Source organism: Carcharhinus amblyrhynchos, unplaced genomic scaffold (assembly GCF_965287045.1).
Source record: "Carcharhinus amblyrhynchos unplaced genomic scaffold, sCarAmb.v2.hapA scaffold_475, whole genome shotgun sequence".
Classification (NCBI taxonomy): domain Eukaryota; kingdom Metazoa; phylum Chordata; class Chondrichthyes; order Carcharhiniformes; family Carcharhinidae; genus Carcharhinus; species Carcharhinus amblyrhynchos.
In genome coordinates, this window is record NW_027650215.1 from 28,650 (window position 1) to 47,497 (window position 18,848).

The 18,848-nt window shown below is 49.2% G+C and overlaps 1 protein-coding gene across 1 annotated transcript in view; it reads left to right on the forward strand.

Annotated features, from left to right (window-relative positions):
• LOC145339460 (inositol 1,4,5-trisphosphate-gated calcium channel ITPR2-like) overlaps positions 1–18,848 on the forward strand; it is a gene marked incomplete at its 5' end in the record, with an annotated part of 111,379 nt that overhangs the window by 27,787 nt on the left and 64,744 nt on the right. Inside the window, 6 exons of the mRNA XM_080183929.1 lie at positions 4,402–4,528; positions 5,146–5,330; positions 9,359–9,542; positions 12,561–12,817; positions 14,690–14,890; positions 16,071–16,181. Of these exons, the coding sequence (XP_080040055.1) occupies positions 4,402–4,528; positions 5,146–5,330; positions 9,359–9,542; positions 12,561–12,817; positions 14,690–14,890; positions 16,071–16,181 (1,065 nt within the window). The remainder of the gene's footprint in view (positions 1–4,401; positions 4,529–5,145; positions 5,331–9,358; positions 9,543–12,560; positions 12,818–14,689; positions 14,891–16,070; positions 16,182–18,848) is intronic.

Genomic DNA, 18,848 nt, shown 5'->3' on the forward strand with positions numbered 1-18,848 from the left:
GGACGTGCGTGTGTGTGTACGTGGGACGTGTGTGTGTACGTGGGACGTGTGTGTGTACGTGGGACGTGTGTGTGTACGTGGGACGTGTGGACGTGGGACGTGTGTGTGTGTGTAGGTGGGACGTGTGTGTGTGTGTGTGTGTACGTGGGTCGTGTGTGTGTACATGGGACGTGTGTGTGTGTATGTGTGTACGTGGGACGTGTGTGTGTGTGCGTACGTGGGACGTGTGTATGTGTGTGTGTGTGTGTACGTGGGACGTGTGTGTGTGTGTGTACGTGGGACATGTGTGTGTACGTGGGACGTGTGTGTGTACGTGGGACGTGTGTGTGTGTGTGTATACGTGGGACATGTGTGTGCGTGTGTGTGTACGTGGGACGTGTGTGTGTGTACGTGGGATGTGTGTGTGTGTACATGGGACGTGTGTGTACGTGGGACGTGCGTGTGTGTGTACGTGGGACGTGTGTGTGTACGTGGGACGTGTGTACGTGGGACGTGTGGACGTGGGACGTGTGGACGTGGGACGTGTGGACGTGGGACGTGTGGATGTGGGACGTGTGTACGTGTGTGGACGTGGGACGTGTGTGTGTGTCTGTACGTGGGACGTGTGTGTGTGTGTAGGTGGGACGTGTGTGTGTGTGTGTGTGTACGTGGGTCGTGTGTGTGTGTACGTGGGTCGTGTGTGTGTGTACGTGGGACGTGTGTGTGTGTGTGTGCGTACGTGGGACGTGTGTGTGTGTGTGTGTACGTGGGACGTGTGTGTGTGTGTGTACGTGGGACGTGTGTGTGTGTGTGTACGTGGGATATGTGTGTGTGTGTGTACGTGGGACGTGTGTGTGTGTGTGTGTACGTGGGACGTGTGTGTGTGTGTACGTGGGACGTGTGTGTGTGTGTGTGTGTATACGTGGGACGTGTGTGTGTGTGTGTGTATACGTGGGACATGTGTGTGTGTGTGTGTATGTGGGACGTGTGTGTGTGTACGTGGGATGTGTGTGTGTGTGTACGTGGGACGTGTGCGTGTGTGTGTGTGTATACGTGGGACATGTGTGTGTGTGTGTATGTGGGACGTGTGTGTGTGTGTACGTGGGACGTGTGTGTGTGTGTACGTGGGACGTGTGTGTGTGTGTGTACGTGGGACGTGTGTGTGTGTGTGTACGTGGGACGTGTGTGTGTGTGTGTACGTGGGACCTGTGTGTGTGTGTGTACGTGGGACGTGTGTGTGTGTGTGTGTGGACGTGGGACGTGTGTGTGTGTGTATGTACGTGGGACGTGTGTGTGTGTGTGTACGTGGGACGTGTGTGTGTGTGTACGTGGGACGTGTGTGTGTACGTGGGACGTGTGTGTGTACGTGGGACGTGTGTGTGTGTACGTGGGACGTGTGTGTGTACGTGGGACGTGTGTGTGTGTACGTGGGACGTGTGTGTGTGTGTGTACGTGGGACGTGTGTGTGTGTGTGTACGTGGGACGTGTGTGTGTGTACTTGGGACGTGTGTGTGTACTTGGGACGTGTGTGTGTGTACTTGGGACGTGTGTGTGTGTACGTGGGACGTGTGTGTGTGTACGTGGGACGTGTGTGTGTGTGTGTACGTGGGACGTGTGTGTGTACGTGGGACGTGTGTGTGTACGTGGGACGTGTGTGTGTACGTGGGACGTGTGTGTGTACGTGGGACGTGTGTGTGTGTACGTGGGACGTGTGTGTGTGTGTGTACGTGGGACGTGTGTGTGTACGTGGGACGTGTGTGTGTATGTGTGTACGTGGGACGTGTGTGTGTATGTGTGTACGTGGGACGTGTGTGTGTATGTGTGTACGTGGGACGTGTGTGTGTGTATGTGTGTACGTGGGACATGTGTGTGTGTGTACGTGGGACGTGTGTGTGTGTGTACGTGGGATGTGTGCGTGTGTGTGTGTGTATACGTGGGACATGTGTGTGTGTGTGTACGTGGGATGTGTGTGTGTGTGTACGTGGGATGTGTGTGTGTGTGTACGTGGGATGTGTGTGTGTGTGTACGTGGGACGTGTGTATGTGTGTACGTGGGACGTGTGTGTGTATGTGTGTACGTGGGGCGTGTGTGTGTGTATGTGTGTACGTGGGGCGTGTGTGTGTGTGTGTGTGTACGTGGGACGTGTATGTGTGTACGTGGGACGTGTGTGTGTGTATATACGTGGGACATGTGTGTGTGTGTGTGTGTACGTGGGACATGTGTGTGTGTACGTGGGATGTGTGTGTGTGTGTACGTGGGACGTGTGCGTGTACGTGGGACGTGTGTGTGTGTACGTGGGATGTGTGTGTGTGTGTGTACGTGGGACGTGTGTGTGTACGTGGGACGTGTGTGTGTACGTGGGACGTGTGTGTGTACGTGGGATGTGTGTGTGTGTGTACGTGGGACGTGTGTGTGTACGTGGGACGTGTGTGTATACGTGGGACGTGTGTGTGTACGTGGGACGTGTGTACGTGGGACGTGTGTGTGTGTGTCTGTACGTGGGACGTGTGTGTGTGTGTACGTGGGACGTGTGTGTGTGTAGGTGGGACGTGTGTGTGTGTGTACGTGGGACGTGTGTGTGTGTTAGTACGTGGGATGTGTGTGTGTGTGTGTGTGTGTACGTGGGACGTGTGTGTATGTGTGTACGTGGGATGTGTGTGTGTATATGTGTGTACGTGGGACGTGTGTGTGTGTGTACGTGGGACGTGTGTGTGTATGTGTGTACGTGAGACGTGTGTGTGTGTATGTGTGTACGTGGGACGTGTGTGTGTGTATGTGTGTACGTGGGACGTGTGTGTGTGTATGTGTGTACGTGGGACGTGTGTGTGTGTATGTGTGTACGTGGGACGTGTGTGTGTGTATGTGTGTACGTGGGACGTGTGTGTGTGTATGTGTGTACGTGGGACGTGTGCGTGTGTGTATGTGTGTACGTGGGACGTGTGCGTGTGTGTGTACGTGGGACGTGTGCGTGTGTGTACGTGGGACGTGTGCGTGTGTGTGCGTGGGATGTGTGCGCGTGTACGTGGGACGTGTGTGTGTGTACGTGGGACGTGTGCGTGTGTGTGCGTGGGACGTGTGCGCGTGTACGTGGGACGTGTGTGTGTGTACGTGGGACGTGTGCGTGTGTGTACGTGGGACGTGTGTGCGTGAGTGTACGTGGGACGTGGGACGTGTGTACGTGGGACGTGTGTGTGTGTGTGTGTGTGTGTGTATGTGTGTGTGTGTACGTGGGACGTGTGTGCGTGTCTGTATGTGGGACGTGTGCGTGTGTGTACGTGGGACGTGTGTGCGTGAGTGTACGTGGGACGTGGGACGTGTGTACGTGGGACGTGTGTACGTGGGACGTGTGTGTGTGTGTGTGTGTGTATGTGTGTGTGTGTATGTGTGTGTGTGTACGTGGGACGTGTGTGCGTGAGTGTACGTGGGACGTGGGACGTGTGTACGTGGGACGTGTGTACGTGGGACGTGTGTGTGTGTGTGTGTGTATGTGTGTGTGTGTACGTGGGACGTGTGTGCGTGTGTGTACGTGGGACGTGTGTGCGTGTGTGTACGTGGGACGTGTGTGCGTGTCTGTATGTGGGACGTGTGCGTGTGTGTACGTGGGACGTGTGTGTGTGTGTATGTGGGACGTGTGTGTGTGTGTGTACGTGGGACGTGTGCGTGTGTGTATGTGGGACGTGTGTGTGTGTGTGTACGTGGGACGTGTGTGTGTGTGTATGTTATTAATCAGTCCATTTTTAATAAATTCTTATTTGTTTAATTAATTTTTTGAATTCTTAACAGTTCCCCTCTCCCGCTCTCACCACTGGCAGTAACTCCCCCTCCATTCCAGCTACCAGCACTTACAGGCTCACACCAATTATGCCAAAGTGTGCCTTGAATTTTCTACTGGCGTTGGTCACCCTTTCTGTGGGTCAGCGGTCCTGTTTATCTGTGCTAAGTTCTAGTACTCATGCATGCTTGTTTACCTGTACCAATGTCTGGGCTGAAAGCTATCGTGAATCCTAAATTGTTTTGAAATTACTTAATGGGCCCAAGATCTTTTCAAGGCATGCCTTATTAGGTTTGAATATGAGCAAAGAATTAGCTCTCCATTCACAGCTGTGTAAACAAACCCTGCAGGTCGGAGACAAGATGACAGCTTGCAATTATTGTCCATCTCCCGACACGTGCAGAGGGCACTTTTGAAGGAGCAACTGCCCACGTCCTGTGAGTTGCTAACCTGATGATATTGTCCTTCTTGAAGTGCTGAAGAATGAGTGATAGTTTTAACATGAACAGCCAGCCCCTTCATAATTACGGCAAGTTTGGCTGACCATCAACCGCGGGTGTGCGCCAGATGATCAACGCTAAGGTGGCAGAGTGTTTTTTTTCTGAAATCCTTTCTTCTCTAACGTTGAATTTGAACCTGTTCTTTTAAAGGGTGCAGTGTTAAGAAAGATTCTCCTGAATCGATACTTTGGGAACCTTCGCAGTGTCTACAGAGGGGAAGGATACAGCAGCAGCTTAAATGCCCCACTGACAGCTGGGAAATCTGCTCAACCTGGAGGTAAATACGTCGACCTTTTGTTAAATTATAAGATTTGAAAATGATAGAAGTTGGTCGCGTGGAGTAAGTTTAGTTACATACATATGAAATAAAGGAATAAGTTAATCTCCACATTCTTGCCTTCCTGTGAATGAAATGGGTGGCTTCTAATCTCTGACCTGCAGGGTTTGTTTACACAGCTGTGGATGGAAAGCCAATTCTTTGCTCATATAGACCCAGAAGGTTGTGGGTCCGAGTCCCGTTTGGGGCAGAGACTTGAGCACGTGGTTCAGATAACCGCCCCCCAGTGCAGCACCGAGGCAGGGCCGCATTGCCGGAGGTGCCAGCTTTTGGATCAGACGGTTAACCGAAGCTCTTTTCTCGGATGGAGATAAAGTTTCCCATGACGCCAGTCCAGAGTTACTGAGGGGGCTGAATCTCCATTTGATTGTTGCTGTGCTTGCCTGGGCCACTGCTGTTACCGGTGTCATTGCCAGGAGCGAGGCCATGGCACAGAGCTAACTTATTCCTCTGGAGGGCCAACAGTGGGCCGAAGGGCCTTCTTCTGTACGAGTAACGATTCTGTGAATTCCAAATGAAGCCTCCACGGAAAGTGTTGGATTGTGTTGTTTTTGTAGGTGGCTTGACGTCTGACTCAGACAAAGGGGGAGTCTCAATATTTGATGTTCAGTGTCACCTCGACATAGCCGGGGCATCTGAGCTGGTCACTGACCTCATCACCAACACCAAAAACTCCAGGATCTTCGAAGAGAGCATCATGCTCGGCATTGCCCTCTTAGAAGGGGGCAACACCCAGATCCAGGTAAGGCATCCACTCCAACTTGCCCCAACCTTGAATCAAACCACTCACTCCTCACCCCTTTTTAAAAAGGGATGGGATGGAAAGTAGAAAACTATCGACCAGTTAGTTTCGCATCTGTTGTTGAGAATTCATTTGAATCTAGTAGAACGTAGAGGCTAAATGGTAGGACTCAGAAGAGTGCAGTTTAACAGAGGGATCTGGGAATAAAGGTACAGAGTCCCCTAAAAGTGACGTCGCAGGTGGATAGGGTCGTAAAGAGTACTTCTGGTACATTGGCCTTGATAAGATAGATAGATAGATAGAACATTACAGCGCAGTACAGGCCCGAGGCCCTCGATGTTGCACTGACCAGTGGAACCAATCTAATGACCCTCTAACCTAAACTATTCCAGTGTTATCCATATGCCTATCCACTGACCATTTGAACGCCCTTAAAGTTGGCGAGTCCACAACTGCTGCAGGCAGGGCATTCCACGCCCTTACTACCCTCTGAGTAAAGAACCTACCTCTGACATCCGTCCTATAACTACCACCCCTTAATTTAAAGCTATATCCCCTCGTGTTAGCCATCACCATCCGAGGAAAATGGCTCTCACTGTCCACCCTATCTAACCCTCTGATCATCTTGTATGCCTCAATCAGGTCACCTCTTAACCTTCTTCTCTCTAATGAAAATAACCTCAAGTCCCTCATCCTTTCCTCATAAGACCTTCCCACCATACCAGGCAACATCCTGGTAAACCTCCTCTGCACCCTTTCCAATGTCAATAAATCGGAGTAATCGAGTATAAAAGTTGGAGTGTTATGGTAAGGTTATATAAGGCATTGGTGAGGCTGAATTTAGAGTATTGTAAAAAGTCTGACAACACCAGGTTTTAGTCCAACCTATTTATTTGATAATATACTCACAAGCTTTCGAGGGGACTGCCTCTTCGTCAGGTGAGGCAGTCCCCTCGAAAGCTTGTGAGTATATTATCAAATAAATAGGTTGGACTAAAACCTGGTGTTGTCAGACTTTTTACTGTGTTTACGCCAGTCCAACGCCGGCATACCCACATTTAGAGTATTGTGTACAGTTTTGGTCACCTAGTTACAGGAAGGATGTAAATAAGGTTGAAAGAGCGCAGAGAAGGTTCACAAGGATGTTGCGGGGACTTGAGAAGCTGAGTTACAGAGAGAGATTGAATAGGTTAGGACTTTATTCCCTGGAGTGTAGAAGAATGAGGGGAGATTTGATCGAGGTGTATAAGATTTTGATGGGTATCGATAGAGTGAATGCGAGCAGGCTTTTTCCACTGAGGCTAGGGGAGAAAAAAAACCAGAGGGCATGGGTTAAGGGTGAAAGGAGAAAGGTTTAAAGGGAATATTAGGGGGGGGCTTCTTCACGCAGAGAATGGTGGGAGTGTGGGATGAGCTGCCAGATAAATGCGGGGTCACTTTTAACATTTAAGAAAAGCTTGGGACGGGTTCATGGATGAGAGGGGTGTGGAGGGATATGGTCCAGGTGCAGGTCAGTGGGACTAGGCAAAAAATGGTTCGACACAGACAAGGAGGGCCTGTTTCTGAGCTGGAATTTTCTATGGATCTATTATAAAGGAGGTAATAACAGGACATTTGGAAAGTCAAACGCAATCTTTCAGAGTCAGAGTGATTTTGTGAAAGGTAAATCATGTTTGACTAATTTGCTAGAGTTTTTCAACAGTGTAACAAGCCAAGTAGTTAATGGGGAACCTGTAGATGTAGTGTATTTGGACTTTAGGAAGGCGTTTGATAGTGCCACACAGAAGGTTCATACACAGGTAAGCTCACACAGGGTTAGGGGTAATTTATTAGCTGGTATAGAAGACTGGCTAACTGGCAGAGAGTCGGGATAAATGGGTCTTTTTCTGGTTAGCAACATGTAAATAATGGGGCGTCACAGGAGTCGATCCTCGGACCCCAACTATTTACAATCTGAATTAATGACTTGGATACAGGGATAGAAAGTACTACAGGCAGATTTGCAGATGAGACTAAAATAGGTGGGATCGTAAGTTGCACTGAGGAAATAAGAAATGTACAAATGGATATAGATTGAGCCAAAATAGATGGAGTTTAATGTAAGTAAGTGTGATGTTATCCGGGAAACTGGAAAAGAAAGGGAGAGAGACTTTGGAATACTTCAATCCAGAGGGATCTGGCTGCCTAGTACATCGGTTACAGAAAATTGAGATGCAGATATGGTAGGCAATAAGGAAAATGAATGGAATTTTGGCATTTCTAACTGAAGGAATAGATTATAAAGGTCAGGAAGTGTTGCTGCAACTATACAAGGCGTTGGTGAGACTGCACCTGGAGTTCTGTGTACAGTTTTAAGGATGTGGTGACATTAGAGGCAGTTCTGAGGAGGTTCACTCGATTGATTCCAGAGATGAGGGGTTTGTCTAATGAAGAGAGGTTGACCAGTTTAGACCGATACTCCCTGGAGTTTAGAAGAATGAGAGGTGATCTGATTGAGGTGTATAAGATGATACCAGGTATCGACAAAGTAGACATAGTGCAGATGCTTCCTGTTATGGGGCAATCCAGAACAAGAAGTCTTAGTTTTAGGATAAGGGGTAGTAGATTTAAAGGAGAGGTGAAGGGAAACTATTTCTCTCAAAGAATGGTGAAACTGTGGAATTCACGACCCCAGAGTGCTGGGGCATTGAGTAAATTTAAGGCGGAGATAGACATTTTTAATTAGTGATGGGTTGAAGGGTTTTGGTGAACAGGCAGCAAAGTGGGGTTGAGTCCGAGTTGCGATCTGCCATGATAGTATTTATGGTGGGGCAGGCTGGAGGGGCCAAATGGCCTACTCCTGGTGGGGCAGGCTGGAGGGGCCAAATGGCCTAATCCTGGTGGGGCAGGCTCGAGGGCCTGAATGGCCTACTCCTGGTGGGGCAGGCTCGAGGGCCTGAATGGCCTATTCCTGGTGTGGCAGGCTGGAGGGGCCAAATGGCCTACTCCTGGTGGGGCAGGCTCGAGGGCCTGAATGGCCTACTCCTGGTGGGGCAGGCTGGAGGGCCTGAATGGCCTACTCCTGGTGGGGCAGGCTGGAGGGCCTGAATGGCCTACTCCTGGTGGGGCAGGCTGGAGGGCCTGAATGGCCTACTCCTGGTGGGGCAGGCTGGAGGGCCTGAATGGCCTACTCCTGGTGGGGCAGGCTCGAGGGCCTGAATGGCCTACTCCTGGTGTGGCAGGCTCGAGGGCCTGAATGGCCTACTCCTGGTGGGGCAGGCTGGAGGGCCTGAATGGCCTACTCCTGGTGGGGCAGGCTCGAGGGCCTGAATGGCCTACTCCTGGTGGGGCAGGCTCGAGGGCCTGAATGGCCTACTCCTGGTGGGGCAGGCTGGTGGGGCTAAATGGCCTACTCCTGGTGGGGCAGGCTGGAGGGGCTAAATGGCCTACTCCTGGTGGGGCAGGCTGGAGGGGCTAAATGGCCTACTCCTGGTGGGGCAGGCTGGAGGGGCCAAATGGCGTACTCCTGGTGGGACAGGCTGGAGGGCCTGAATGGCCTACTCCTGGTGGGGCAGGCTCAAGGGCCTGAATGGCCTACTCCAGGTGGGGCAGGCTGGAGGGCCTGAATGGCCTACTCCTGGTGGGACAGGCTCGAGGGCCTGAATGGCCTACTCCAAGTGGGGCAGGCTCGAGGGCCTGAATGGCCTACTCCTGGTGGGGCAGGCTGGAGGGGCTAAATGGCCTACTCCTGGTGGGGCAGGCTGGAGGGGCTAAATGGCCTACTCCTGGTGGGGCAGGCTGGAGGGGCTAAATGGCCTACTCCTGGTGGGGCAGGCTGGAGGGGCTAAATGGCCTACTCCTGGTGGGGCAGGCTGGAGGGCCTGAATGGCCTACTCCTGGTGGGGCAGGCTCGAGGGCCTGAATGGCCTAATCCTGGTGGGGCAGGCTCGAGGGCCTGAATGGCCTACTCCTGGTGGGGCAGGCTGGAGGGCCTGAATGGCCTACTCCTGCTCCGAATTCTCAAGTTCTTATTTGTTATCAAACCTCAGCGTTCTTTCCACCATCAACTCAACGAGCTGAAGAAGTCCGAGAAGTTCTTCAAAGTCTTGTATGATCGCATGAAACTGGCGCAGCAAGAAATCAGGGCAACGGTATCGGTCAATACCAGTGACCTGAGCAGCAAGAAGAAGGATGATGACTATGACGTGGTGGCACCCGTCAACCGGAGGAGAGGTAATGAATGAAAAGTACAAAAGGGGGCAACAGGCTGACAGTAGCCAGCGGCAAATTGTTGAACGTGAGAGATTCTTCTCTCATTGCTAATAGACTTTACTGAATCTCAGAACTGTCACAGTGCAGAGGAGGCCATTTGGCCCATCCTGTTTGCATGACTTGGTGCTATCCCCCTGCCTTTTCCCTCTAACCCCTGCACATTCAACTGATCATCTCTTGAATGCATCGATTGAACCTACCCCCAGGCAGCGCACTCCAGACCCCAAACCGCTCAAAGGTTTTTCTCACATCATATCTGCTTCTTTTGCTAATCACTTGTGCCCCCTCTAGTCTAACTAGCATCTGTATAAGTTCAGCATCACCTCCTTATTCTTATAAGTTATATTAATGAACCTCAAGATTACTAGAAGTTTTATTAACTGCTCTCTCCCACCCATCCTGCCCAAAACCGACTCCTGGAAGCAACTCTTGTTACTTATTTCCTCAATGTCAATGTTTGGAGTTAAGAATGAGGCTTTCTTTTGGCAGGATGAATCCTAAATCAGGGCTGGAAACAGCTGCATGTTAATAATTTGGGATGAATTGGAGAAGGTGGGCCTGCACTTCCTGCGGGAGAGATGGTAGAGTGAGGATTTGATACAGGTGGTCAAAATCGTGAGTACAGAGAGAGAGAGAATTGTTCCCACTCATCAGGAAGAATCGCGCAGCAAAGGACAGTGATTTCAGATGATTGACTGGAGGAAAATCAGTAAAAATGACACAAAGAAACTTCTTCGCACAACAAGTGGTTAGGATCAGGAATGTACTGTCTGAGAGCGCGGTGGAGATAGATTCACACAGCGAGTGGTTAGGATCAGGAATGTACTGTCTGAGAGCGCGGTGGAGACAGATTCACACAGTGAGTGGTTAGGATCTGGAATGTACTGTCTGAGAGTGTGGTGGAGACAGATTCACACAGCGAGTGGTTAGGATCAGGAATGTACTGTCTGAGAGTGTGGTGGAGACAGATTCACACAGTGAGTGGTTAGGATCTGGAATGTACTGTCTGAGAGTGTGGTGGAGACAGATTCACACAGCGAGTGGTTAGGATCTGGAATGTACTGTCTGAGAGTGTGGTGGAGGCAGATTCACACAGCGAGTGGTTAGGATCTGGAATGTACTGTCTGAGAGTGTGGTGGAGGCAGATTCACACAGCGAGTGGTTAGGATCTGGAATGTACTGTCTGAGAGTGTGGTGGAGACAGATTCACACAGCGAGTGGTTAGGATCTGGAATGTACTGTCTGAGAGTGTGGTGGAGACAGATTCACACAGCGAGTGGTTAGGATCTGGAATGTACTGTCTGAGAGTGTGGTGGAGACAGATTCACACAGCGAGTGGTTAGGATCTGGAATGCACTGTCTGAGAGTGTGGTGGAGACAGATTCACACAGCGAGTGGTTAGGATCTGGAATGCACTGTCTGAGAGTGTGGTGGAGACAGATTCACACAGCGAGTGGTTAGGATCTGGAATGTACTGTCTGAGAGTGTGGTGGAGACAGATTCACACAGCGAGTGGTTAGGATCTGGAATGCACTGTCTGAGAGTGTGGTGGAGACAGATACAATCAAGGCTTTCAAAATAAATAGATGAGGAGAAAATGTTTTTTTGCTATGGTGACAAAGACTAATGGGGTTAGCAGAGGCAAAATGGGCCAAATAGTCTCCTGAGCTTTAAGAATTCTATGATTCTGCTCAAAGCCTCCAAGTAAAATATTGGGGCCGGGGTGTTCTTCTGTTGGTATTGATTTCTCGGTGCTTGTTGCAGGTGTTAGTGGCCTGCCCACAGCTGGAATGGGATGTTTGGCTGAACTGTCCACTGGCAGCGTGAAAACCTTTCTCCACGTGTCTCTGTTGCTGCTTTTTCTAATTATTTTCAATCTGTGCGCTCAGTGCTTCCCTTTCCACTCTGCCTAGACCCTTCATGTTTGTGTACACCTCTATCGGATCCACTCTCGACCTCCCCAGCCGCAAGGGAAAACTGTCCCAGTTTCTCCAGCCTTTCCCGAGGAACTGAACTTCCTCATCTCAGGAACCCTTCTTGTGAATCCTCCTTCGATTTTTTCATATCGTGCGAGAACTGGACTCGGTATTGTAGGGGAGGGCTGAAATGGATGTTTTTATCCGGTGTGTGTTTCCACCATGGTTGTTTGGGACGCTCCCCCTCTGACTGAGATAGACACCCCCTGTGATCTCCCTGCCACCTCTGATATACTCTACTCGCAGTCTCCCCCAGCATGATCTTGAGGTCTCAACGGTCTCTTTCTGTGCACTGTCTGAGAGTGTGGTGGAGACAGATACACACAGTGAGTGGTTAGGATCTGGAATGCACTGTCTGAGAGTGTGGTGGAGACAGATTCACACAGCGAGTGGTTAGGATCTGGAATTCACTGTCTGAGAGTGTGGTGGAGACAGATACACACAGTGAGTGGTTAGGATCTGGAATGCACTGTCTGAGAGTGTGGTGGAGACAGATACACACAGTGAGTGGTTCGGATCTGGAATGCACTGTCTGAGAGTGTGGTGGAGACAGATACACACAGTGAGTGGTTAGGATCTGGAATGCACTGTCTGAGAGTGTGGTGGAGACAGATACACACAGCGAGTGGTTAGGATCTGGAATGCACTGTCTGAGAGTGTGGTGGAGACAGATACACACAGTGAGTGGTTCGGATCTGGAATGCACTGTCTGAGAGTGTGGTGGAGACAGATACACACAGTGAGTGGTTAGGATCTGGAATGTACTGTCTGAGAGCGTGGTGGTGAGCTGTGTTGGGTCAAATGTTTAGCTGCCCCAGAGGTTGGAGGAGGGGGGGGGTGTTTTGTTGGCTTTGGAACTCCCCAAGCCAGAGGTCAGGTGAGACCGCCATAAATGACCTCTGAGCTTTCGCGATCAACTCATCAATTCAAGCAATATGTTCTCTACAATTATCAATGCAAGTCTTCTCCATCACAAAGCAAACCATCTCATCGTGTCTCGTAGTGAGGGATTCACCCTACCACCTCAAGGAAGGAGTGAAAGGTCAGCTGGCAGAGGCCTCAGCCGCCACGTACAAAGCCTACTACATGTACCGGAGGGAGATGGACCCCGAGGCCGATCTCGGCCCAGTAGGGGGCGAGGGCGTCGGATCCGAGGACAAGTCCCGAGAGGAAGAGGTGATGAGCCCGGCGGTTGCCATCATGGAGCCCATCCTCCGCTTCCTTCAGCTGCTGTGCGAGAACCACAACTCCGAACTTCAGGTGAGATCCGGGCCTTCGGGCAGTAGGTGGGGACTGGGGGTTGTTGTGGGGGTGGGGGGTGCACATAGTGAAAAAAATTAGCTTACAGCAAAAAAAAACAGAACAACTGTGCGATCTAGTGATTCAGAAAGAGAAATGTAAAGCGAGTTCCGGCGTGCAGTCAGTAGAGTTTTTATTTGACGGGGAATCGGAATTTAGTCGCTGATCGGCACTGAGTGGGAGAACAGGATCAATGGGCTGAATGGTCTCCCAGTGTTGCCTCGGAGTTTCGCCCTTGTTGGGTTTCCTGTCTACTTGTGATAGGCCTGGGGGTCGTCACGCTACTTTATCATTGGCTGATAAACCCCTAAATCAGATCACCCAAGATCAATGACTTGAAACTGGTGTGAACTAGAATCAGATCAATTTCAACTTTATTGTGCCTCCCGTTGGCTCCTGTCTCACACTCTTAATCCTATCCCAAACCAGTTGAAGTCCAAATCTAGATACCAGTCCTTCTCTTCATACTGGGTTTGTTTACAGAATGCAGCAACGTCTGCTCCTTACTGTCTAACCCGACATCCCAGCGGTCTCTCTTTATTAGTGCTCAAAGCACCGAATTAAGCAATGCCCTTTACCTGTGTTTCTTAACAATATAATTAACACGTTTTTAAAATATTCATTGCTAAAGACAAGTTGGTGACGTACAGAACTGCAGCAAATACTAACCATAGGCGTTTATTTACAGAGATATACATTCTAAGCACCTCCAAACCCAAATAACTCCAGTTATAGGCTATTGTAGCACTGGGGAAGCCCCAGTTTAAACCCCACCATCTTAATATCATTAAACACAGATGCAGTATATGGTTAACATGGCTAAGTCACAGAGACAAGCAGCTTAGGCAACCCTGGTACGGGGGAAGAATAGGGCTGATCCTCTTCCATTATCCCAACCCAGATCCAGTAGGGAAAATGGCAGCAAGATGGAATGTTGAACCCTACCATGACTCCCTTCTCCAGACCCGACGGTTCCTCACATCTTGCCCCACTGCCCGTGGCGTATCTCAGTGGTTGAGATGTCTCAAAGCAGAGCAACGTGACGGATTAGAGACTTTGCCAGCCTCCTATTTGCCCCTGCCATCAGGCCTAGAGAAAATGTTGCCATTCCGACCTTGGGGGCTCTCCTGTCCCGTGCAGTTCTGCGACTGGGATCCCTGGTGCTGCCGATGTCTATCTGTTCCAACAATGTGACCCCCACCTTCAAAATAACAAGCTCGTTTTTACCAATGCCAAGTTTCTCAGGTCCCCACGAAAGCCATTCTCGAGGCCTTGTTGTCCAACGAGGGGCATACACGCGGTGGGTCGTGCGAGGGCTGCTCTTGGATGTTTCAAGAGTAGCCTAGTGCTTCACGTTGTTAGTGTACGCTTAAACTGGACCAGATGCTGGGCAACGCGACAGCTCAGTGACTATCACTGTTTGCTGTGCGGATACGTGGATTTGGGTCGGTGTCTGTGGGAGTTTCTCCCCGTGCTTGCGTGGGTTTTCTCCGGGTGCTCCGGTTTCCTCCCACACCCCAAAGATGTGCTCTTAGGCGGGTTGGTGTAACAAATTGTCCCTAAATTAGTCTCCCCTCAATCTGGTTTCCAATATGGAGTGCCATAAGTGTTGACAAGGGTCATGGGTGGAAGAGGGGACTCGCAATGTTAAAATGGCGGCACGGGCTGGTTAGGCCGAAGGGCCTGTTTCCCCGTGCTGTGTTGTTCTTTGTCAGCGCGAGATATGCCCGCACGGGGTTGTTCCTTTTTGAATGTGAGTGGGATCAGACTGCTCCTTTTCGGTTGAAGCACTCTGATCGTTTCTGTGTCTTTTTTGTTTGGCTGTCTTTCCAGAACTTTCTTCGGCACCAAAACAACAAAACCAATTACAACTTGGTGTGCGAGACGCTGCAGTTTATGGACTGCATCTGTGGCAGCACCACAGGGGGTCTGGGCCTACTGGGTCTCTACATCAACGAGAAGAATGTCTCCCTTGTCAACCAAACCCTGGAAACACTGACTGAATATTGCCAGGGGCCTTGTCACGAGAATCAGGTAAACCCCAGGATGTCCACTTGAATCACATCCACGTATAACTTGTTGCTGCCAGTGCTTGTCTTTTTTATTATTGTCACATGTATTAGTGAACAGTGAAAAGTATTGTTACTTGCACGCTACACAGACAAGAGTGTAGTGTTGCAAAGTTGAGTTTGTGAAGTTAGAATGCTGATAAAGATGCAAAATATCGTAAGAAATCTGAAGGGAAAAAGCATTGTGTGGTCCCTTCAAAAGCTGGTGTTCTGTTGCTGTGCTTGAAGGTTTAAAATGCAAAGTACATCCAAAGTCCCAGACTGAGATATTTCTATCAAAACGTCAAGCAAAGGCCCTGACAAGGCAGCCTGCTCATTTAAAGCAGGCACTCAGTTACCAAGAACCTATAAGATTTGAATTTGACGGTGTTGACAAAATCAGACCAATCTTGCAGGAAAATTGATAGGTCACTACAGGTGTGAAAGAGAGTGCAAGAGGGAGAAACAGGAGATAGCAACTGCCACCTCTCAATTCTCGAGAGGGAGAGACCAGCTCTCCACCCTGCCAGCTTCAGATATCTCTTAAGAGAACGCACCATCTAACCAGTGGAAGATACCAAATCAGAAGGAGCTTACAGACAGAGAAATCAATCCAGAAAGTTCCAAAAGACACAAAATTTGGTTGTTTTGTTTGTGAGTAACTAAATTCTATCATTATTTGTTAATGAATCATATATTTGGATAGCATTCATTACAATCTTATCTTATTTGGTATGTTAGTTGTTTAATTAAAGTTCCAGTTAGTTAAATAAATTGTTAATTGTTCATTTGGAGTGAGTGTCAGGTATTTCTGTTAGTTAACCACTAAACATTATTGAGCTAGAAGATGATAACATTATGGAACAATCTATCTGTTCTGATCGAGGGATGTGCAGTTTAGATATAAAGTGGTTGGAAGATAATGGAGAGTATGATGCAGGTAGAAATGAGTTTTGGGTGATAGTGAATCAGCCGGCCTCCTGAGGTTAACTCAGCGCAGAGCAGACTGACAATGTCCTTTCCCTTGTTCAGTATCACTGCTGTCTCACCATCTCATCGGACCTTGTGTTAGAAAAGTTACCATTGACCAAAATGTACAGCTGCTTGTGTTCCTGTTCAGAGGTTAAATAATCTGAGGCATCAATGTTTAATTGTGTCTTGTGCAGACTTGCATCACAACCCACGAATGCAATGGGATTGACATTATCATTGCACTTATCCTCAATGACATTAATCCCCTCGGGAAGTACCGGATTGATCTGGTCTTGCAGCTGAAGGTAAGCTTGTTGGATCCTTTGCTGGAACACTCTTTCTTTTCAATGTTTTCCAGCTGCGCGCCTGATGAGGGGTGAAAATTCGCTCCATTTGAACAATTTGGAAACGTCAAAAACAAACCCAGTATGCAAATTTGAGAAGTTTGAAGTTCACTTATTAGTGTCACAAGTAGGCTTACATTCACACTGCAATGAAGTTACTGTGAAAATCCCCGAGTCGCCACATTCCCGTGCCTGTTTGGGTACAGAATTTTAGCACGACCAATGCACCTAACCAGCTTTTGGAGTATGGAAAGAAACTGGAGGAAACCCACGCAGACATGGGGAGAACGTGCACACAGGCAGTCACCCAAGCTGGAATCGAACCCCGGTCCCTGTGCTACGAGGTGGCAGTGCCAACTACTGTGCCACCCAATATAATGACGTAAACACTCCCGAAGACCCTATTATTTATAAAGGCAAAATACTACAGATGCTGGAATCTGGAACAAAAACAGAAAATGCTGGAGGATCTCAGCTGGTTTGACAACATGTGCGGAGAGAGAATAGAGCCAACAGTTCGTAACTAACTCTATTCTCTCTCCACAGATGCTGTCCATTGAATTTTTCCAGCATTTTCTGTTTCTGTATCCCATTATTTATGATGTTCAAAAGTTTAATTGACTATATCCCCTGGCCTTTTTTTCCCAAGGAGAACGGGGGGACTGTCCTGGTCAAGAAGTCATTTTCTTACCAAGAGAGACTGAGCAGTTTGAGCTCTGCAGAGTTTAGAAGAATGCAGGGAGATTTAATTGAGGTTTGTAAAATGTTACAGGGGATTGGCAGGGGAGGTACAGAGAGAACGCTTCCTGTGGTGAGGCCACCTGGAGCACGAGGCCACAGTTTTAGGATAAAGGGGGGTGGCAGATTTAAAACCAAGAAGGTTGGAGATGAGGAGAAACTACGTCTCTCCAAGGGTGGTGAATCTGTGGGATTCTCCACAGTGTAACGGATACCGGGACATTGAGTAAACTTAAGGAGGAGACGGACAGATTTTTAATTCGGGATGGGGTTGAAGGGTCAAGGTGAACGGACGGGAAAGCGGGGTTGAGTCCGAGATAAGATCAGCCGTGATGCTACTGATGGGCTGAGTGGCCTACTCCTGTCCCCTAGTTCTGATGTACAATTAATATATTAAAACATTTATCTTTCTTATGAGAGATGGTGTGCGAGTTATCTGCTACATCAGAAAAGGGACAACACCCCCAAAAGTATTTAATTGACTGAAAAACACTTGGAAGTTCCAGACACCCTGAAATTAGGCGCAGAAATGCAAATATTTCTCTCCAATTAGTTGCCCTTTCTCCACAGAACTCTCAGAGGGAAGGGATCGGCTTTACATTTTGGGTTGTGCGTGTAAATTGGCAGAGATGGTGGTGTAGTGGGAGAGTTACCAGACAGCCCAGGGTTCAAAGCCCATCACAGCAGCTGGTGGGATTTAAATTCAATTAATAAAATCTTCATTGTAAGGTTGGTCTCAGTAACGATGGCCATGAAACCATTATCATAAAAACCCATCTGGCTCGCTAATGTCCTTTAGGGAAGGAAATCTGCTGTCCTTAGCTGGTCTGGCCTACATAGAAACAAATAAACATAGATAGGAGCAGGAGGAGGCCATTTGGCCCTTCGAGCCTATACCGCCATTTACTACAATCATGGCTGACCATCCAACTCAATAGCCCAATCCTGCTTTCTCCCCATAACCTTTGATCCCATTCACCCCAAGTGCTACATCCAGCTTTTGGACTACGGGAAGGAACTGGAGTACCCGGAGGAAACCCACGCAGACACGGGGAGAACGTGCACTCAGGCAATCACCCAAGCCGGGATTTGAACCCCGGTCCCTGTGCTACGCGGTAGCAGTGCCAACTGCGTGACTCCAGAGTGAAAGCAATCACTGCCCTCTAGAATTGTCAATCCCACATTGAGTTCAAGGGCACCCAGGGGTGGATAACAGATGCAGGCCCAACCACGCACACCCACATCCTGAGAGAGGAAAAACAAGTCATCCTTTAGACCAAGAAAGGCACCAAAGACTGGTGGGTAAATAAAGAATTTTATATGTCTATCTATGTCTAAGCTCAGGAACAGACCCTTCAATCCTCTAAGCCTGCACTGATTCCGATGCCTGCTTAAACTAAAACCGTATGCACATACGGAGTCCGTATCCTTCCATTCCCACCCTATTCATGTATTTGTCTCGATGCCCCTTAAATGTCGCATGACTGCGTGCTGCTTGTATCTGCTCCCAAGACCATCCCACCCCCGTGCAACGCATTCCAGACATTCACCACCCTCTGCGTAAAAAAGCGTGCGTCTCACATCTCCTCTAAACTTTCCCCCACGCACCTTAAACCTATAGGTTCACTAGGCTGATACCAGAGATGAGGAGGTTGGACTATGAAGAGAGACTAAATAGACTGGGTCTGTACTTGTTGGAGTTTAGAAGGATGAGGGGGGGATCTTATAGAGATGTATAAGATAATGAATGGGATGGATAGGGTAGAGGTAGAGAGATTCTTCCCGCTCAGAAAGGACAACAGGACTAGAGGGCACAGCCTCAAGATAAGGGGGGGCAGTTTAGATCAGAGTTGAGGAGGAACTTCTTCACTCAAAGGGTGGTGAATCTCT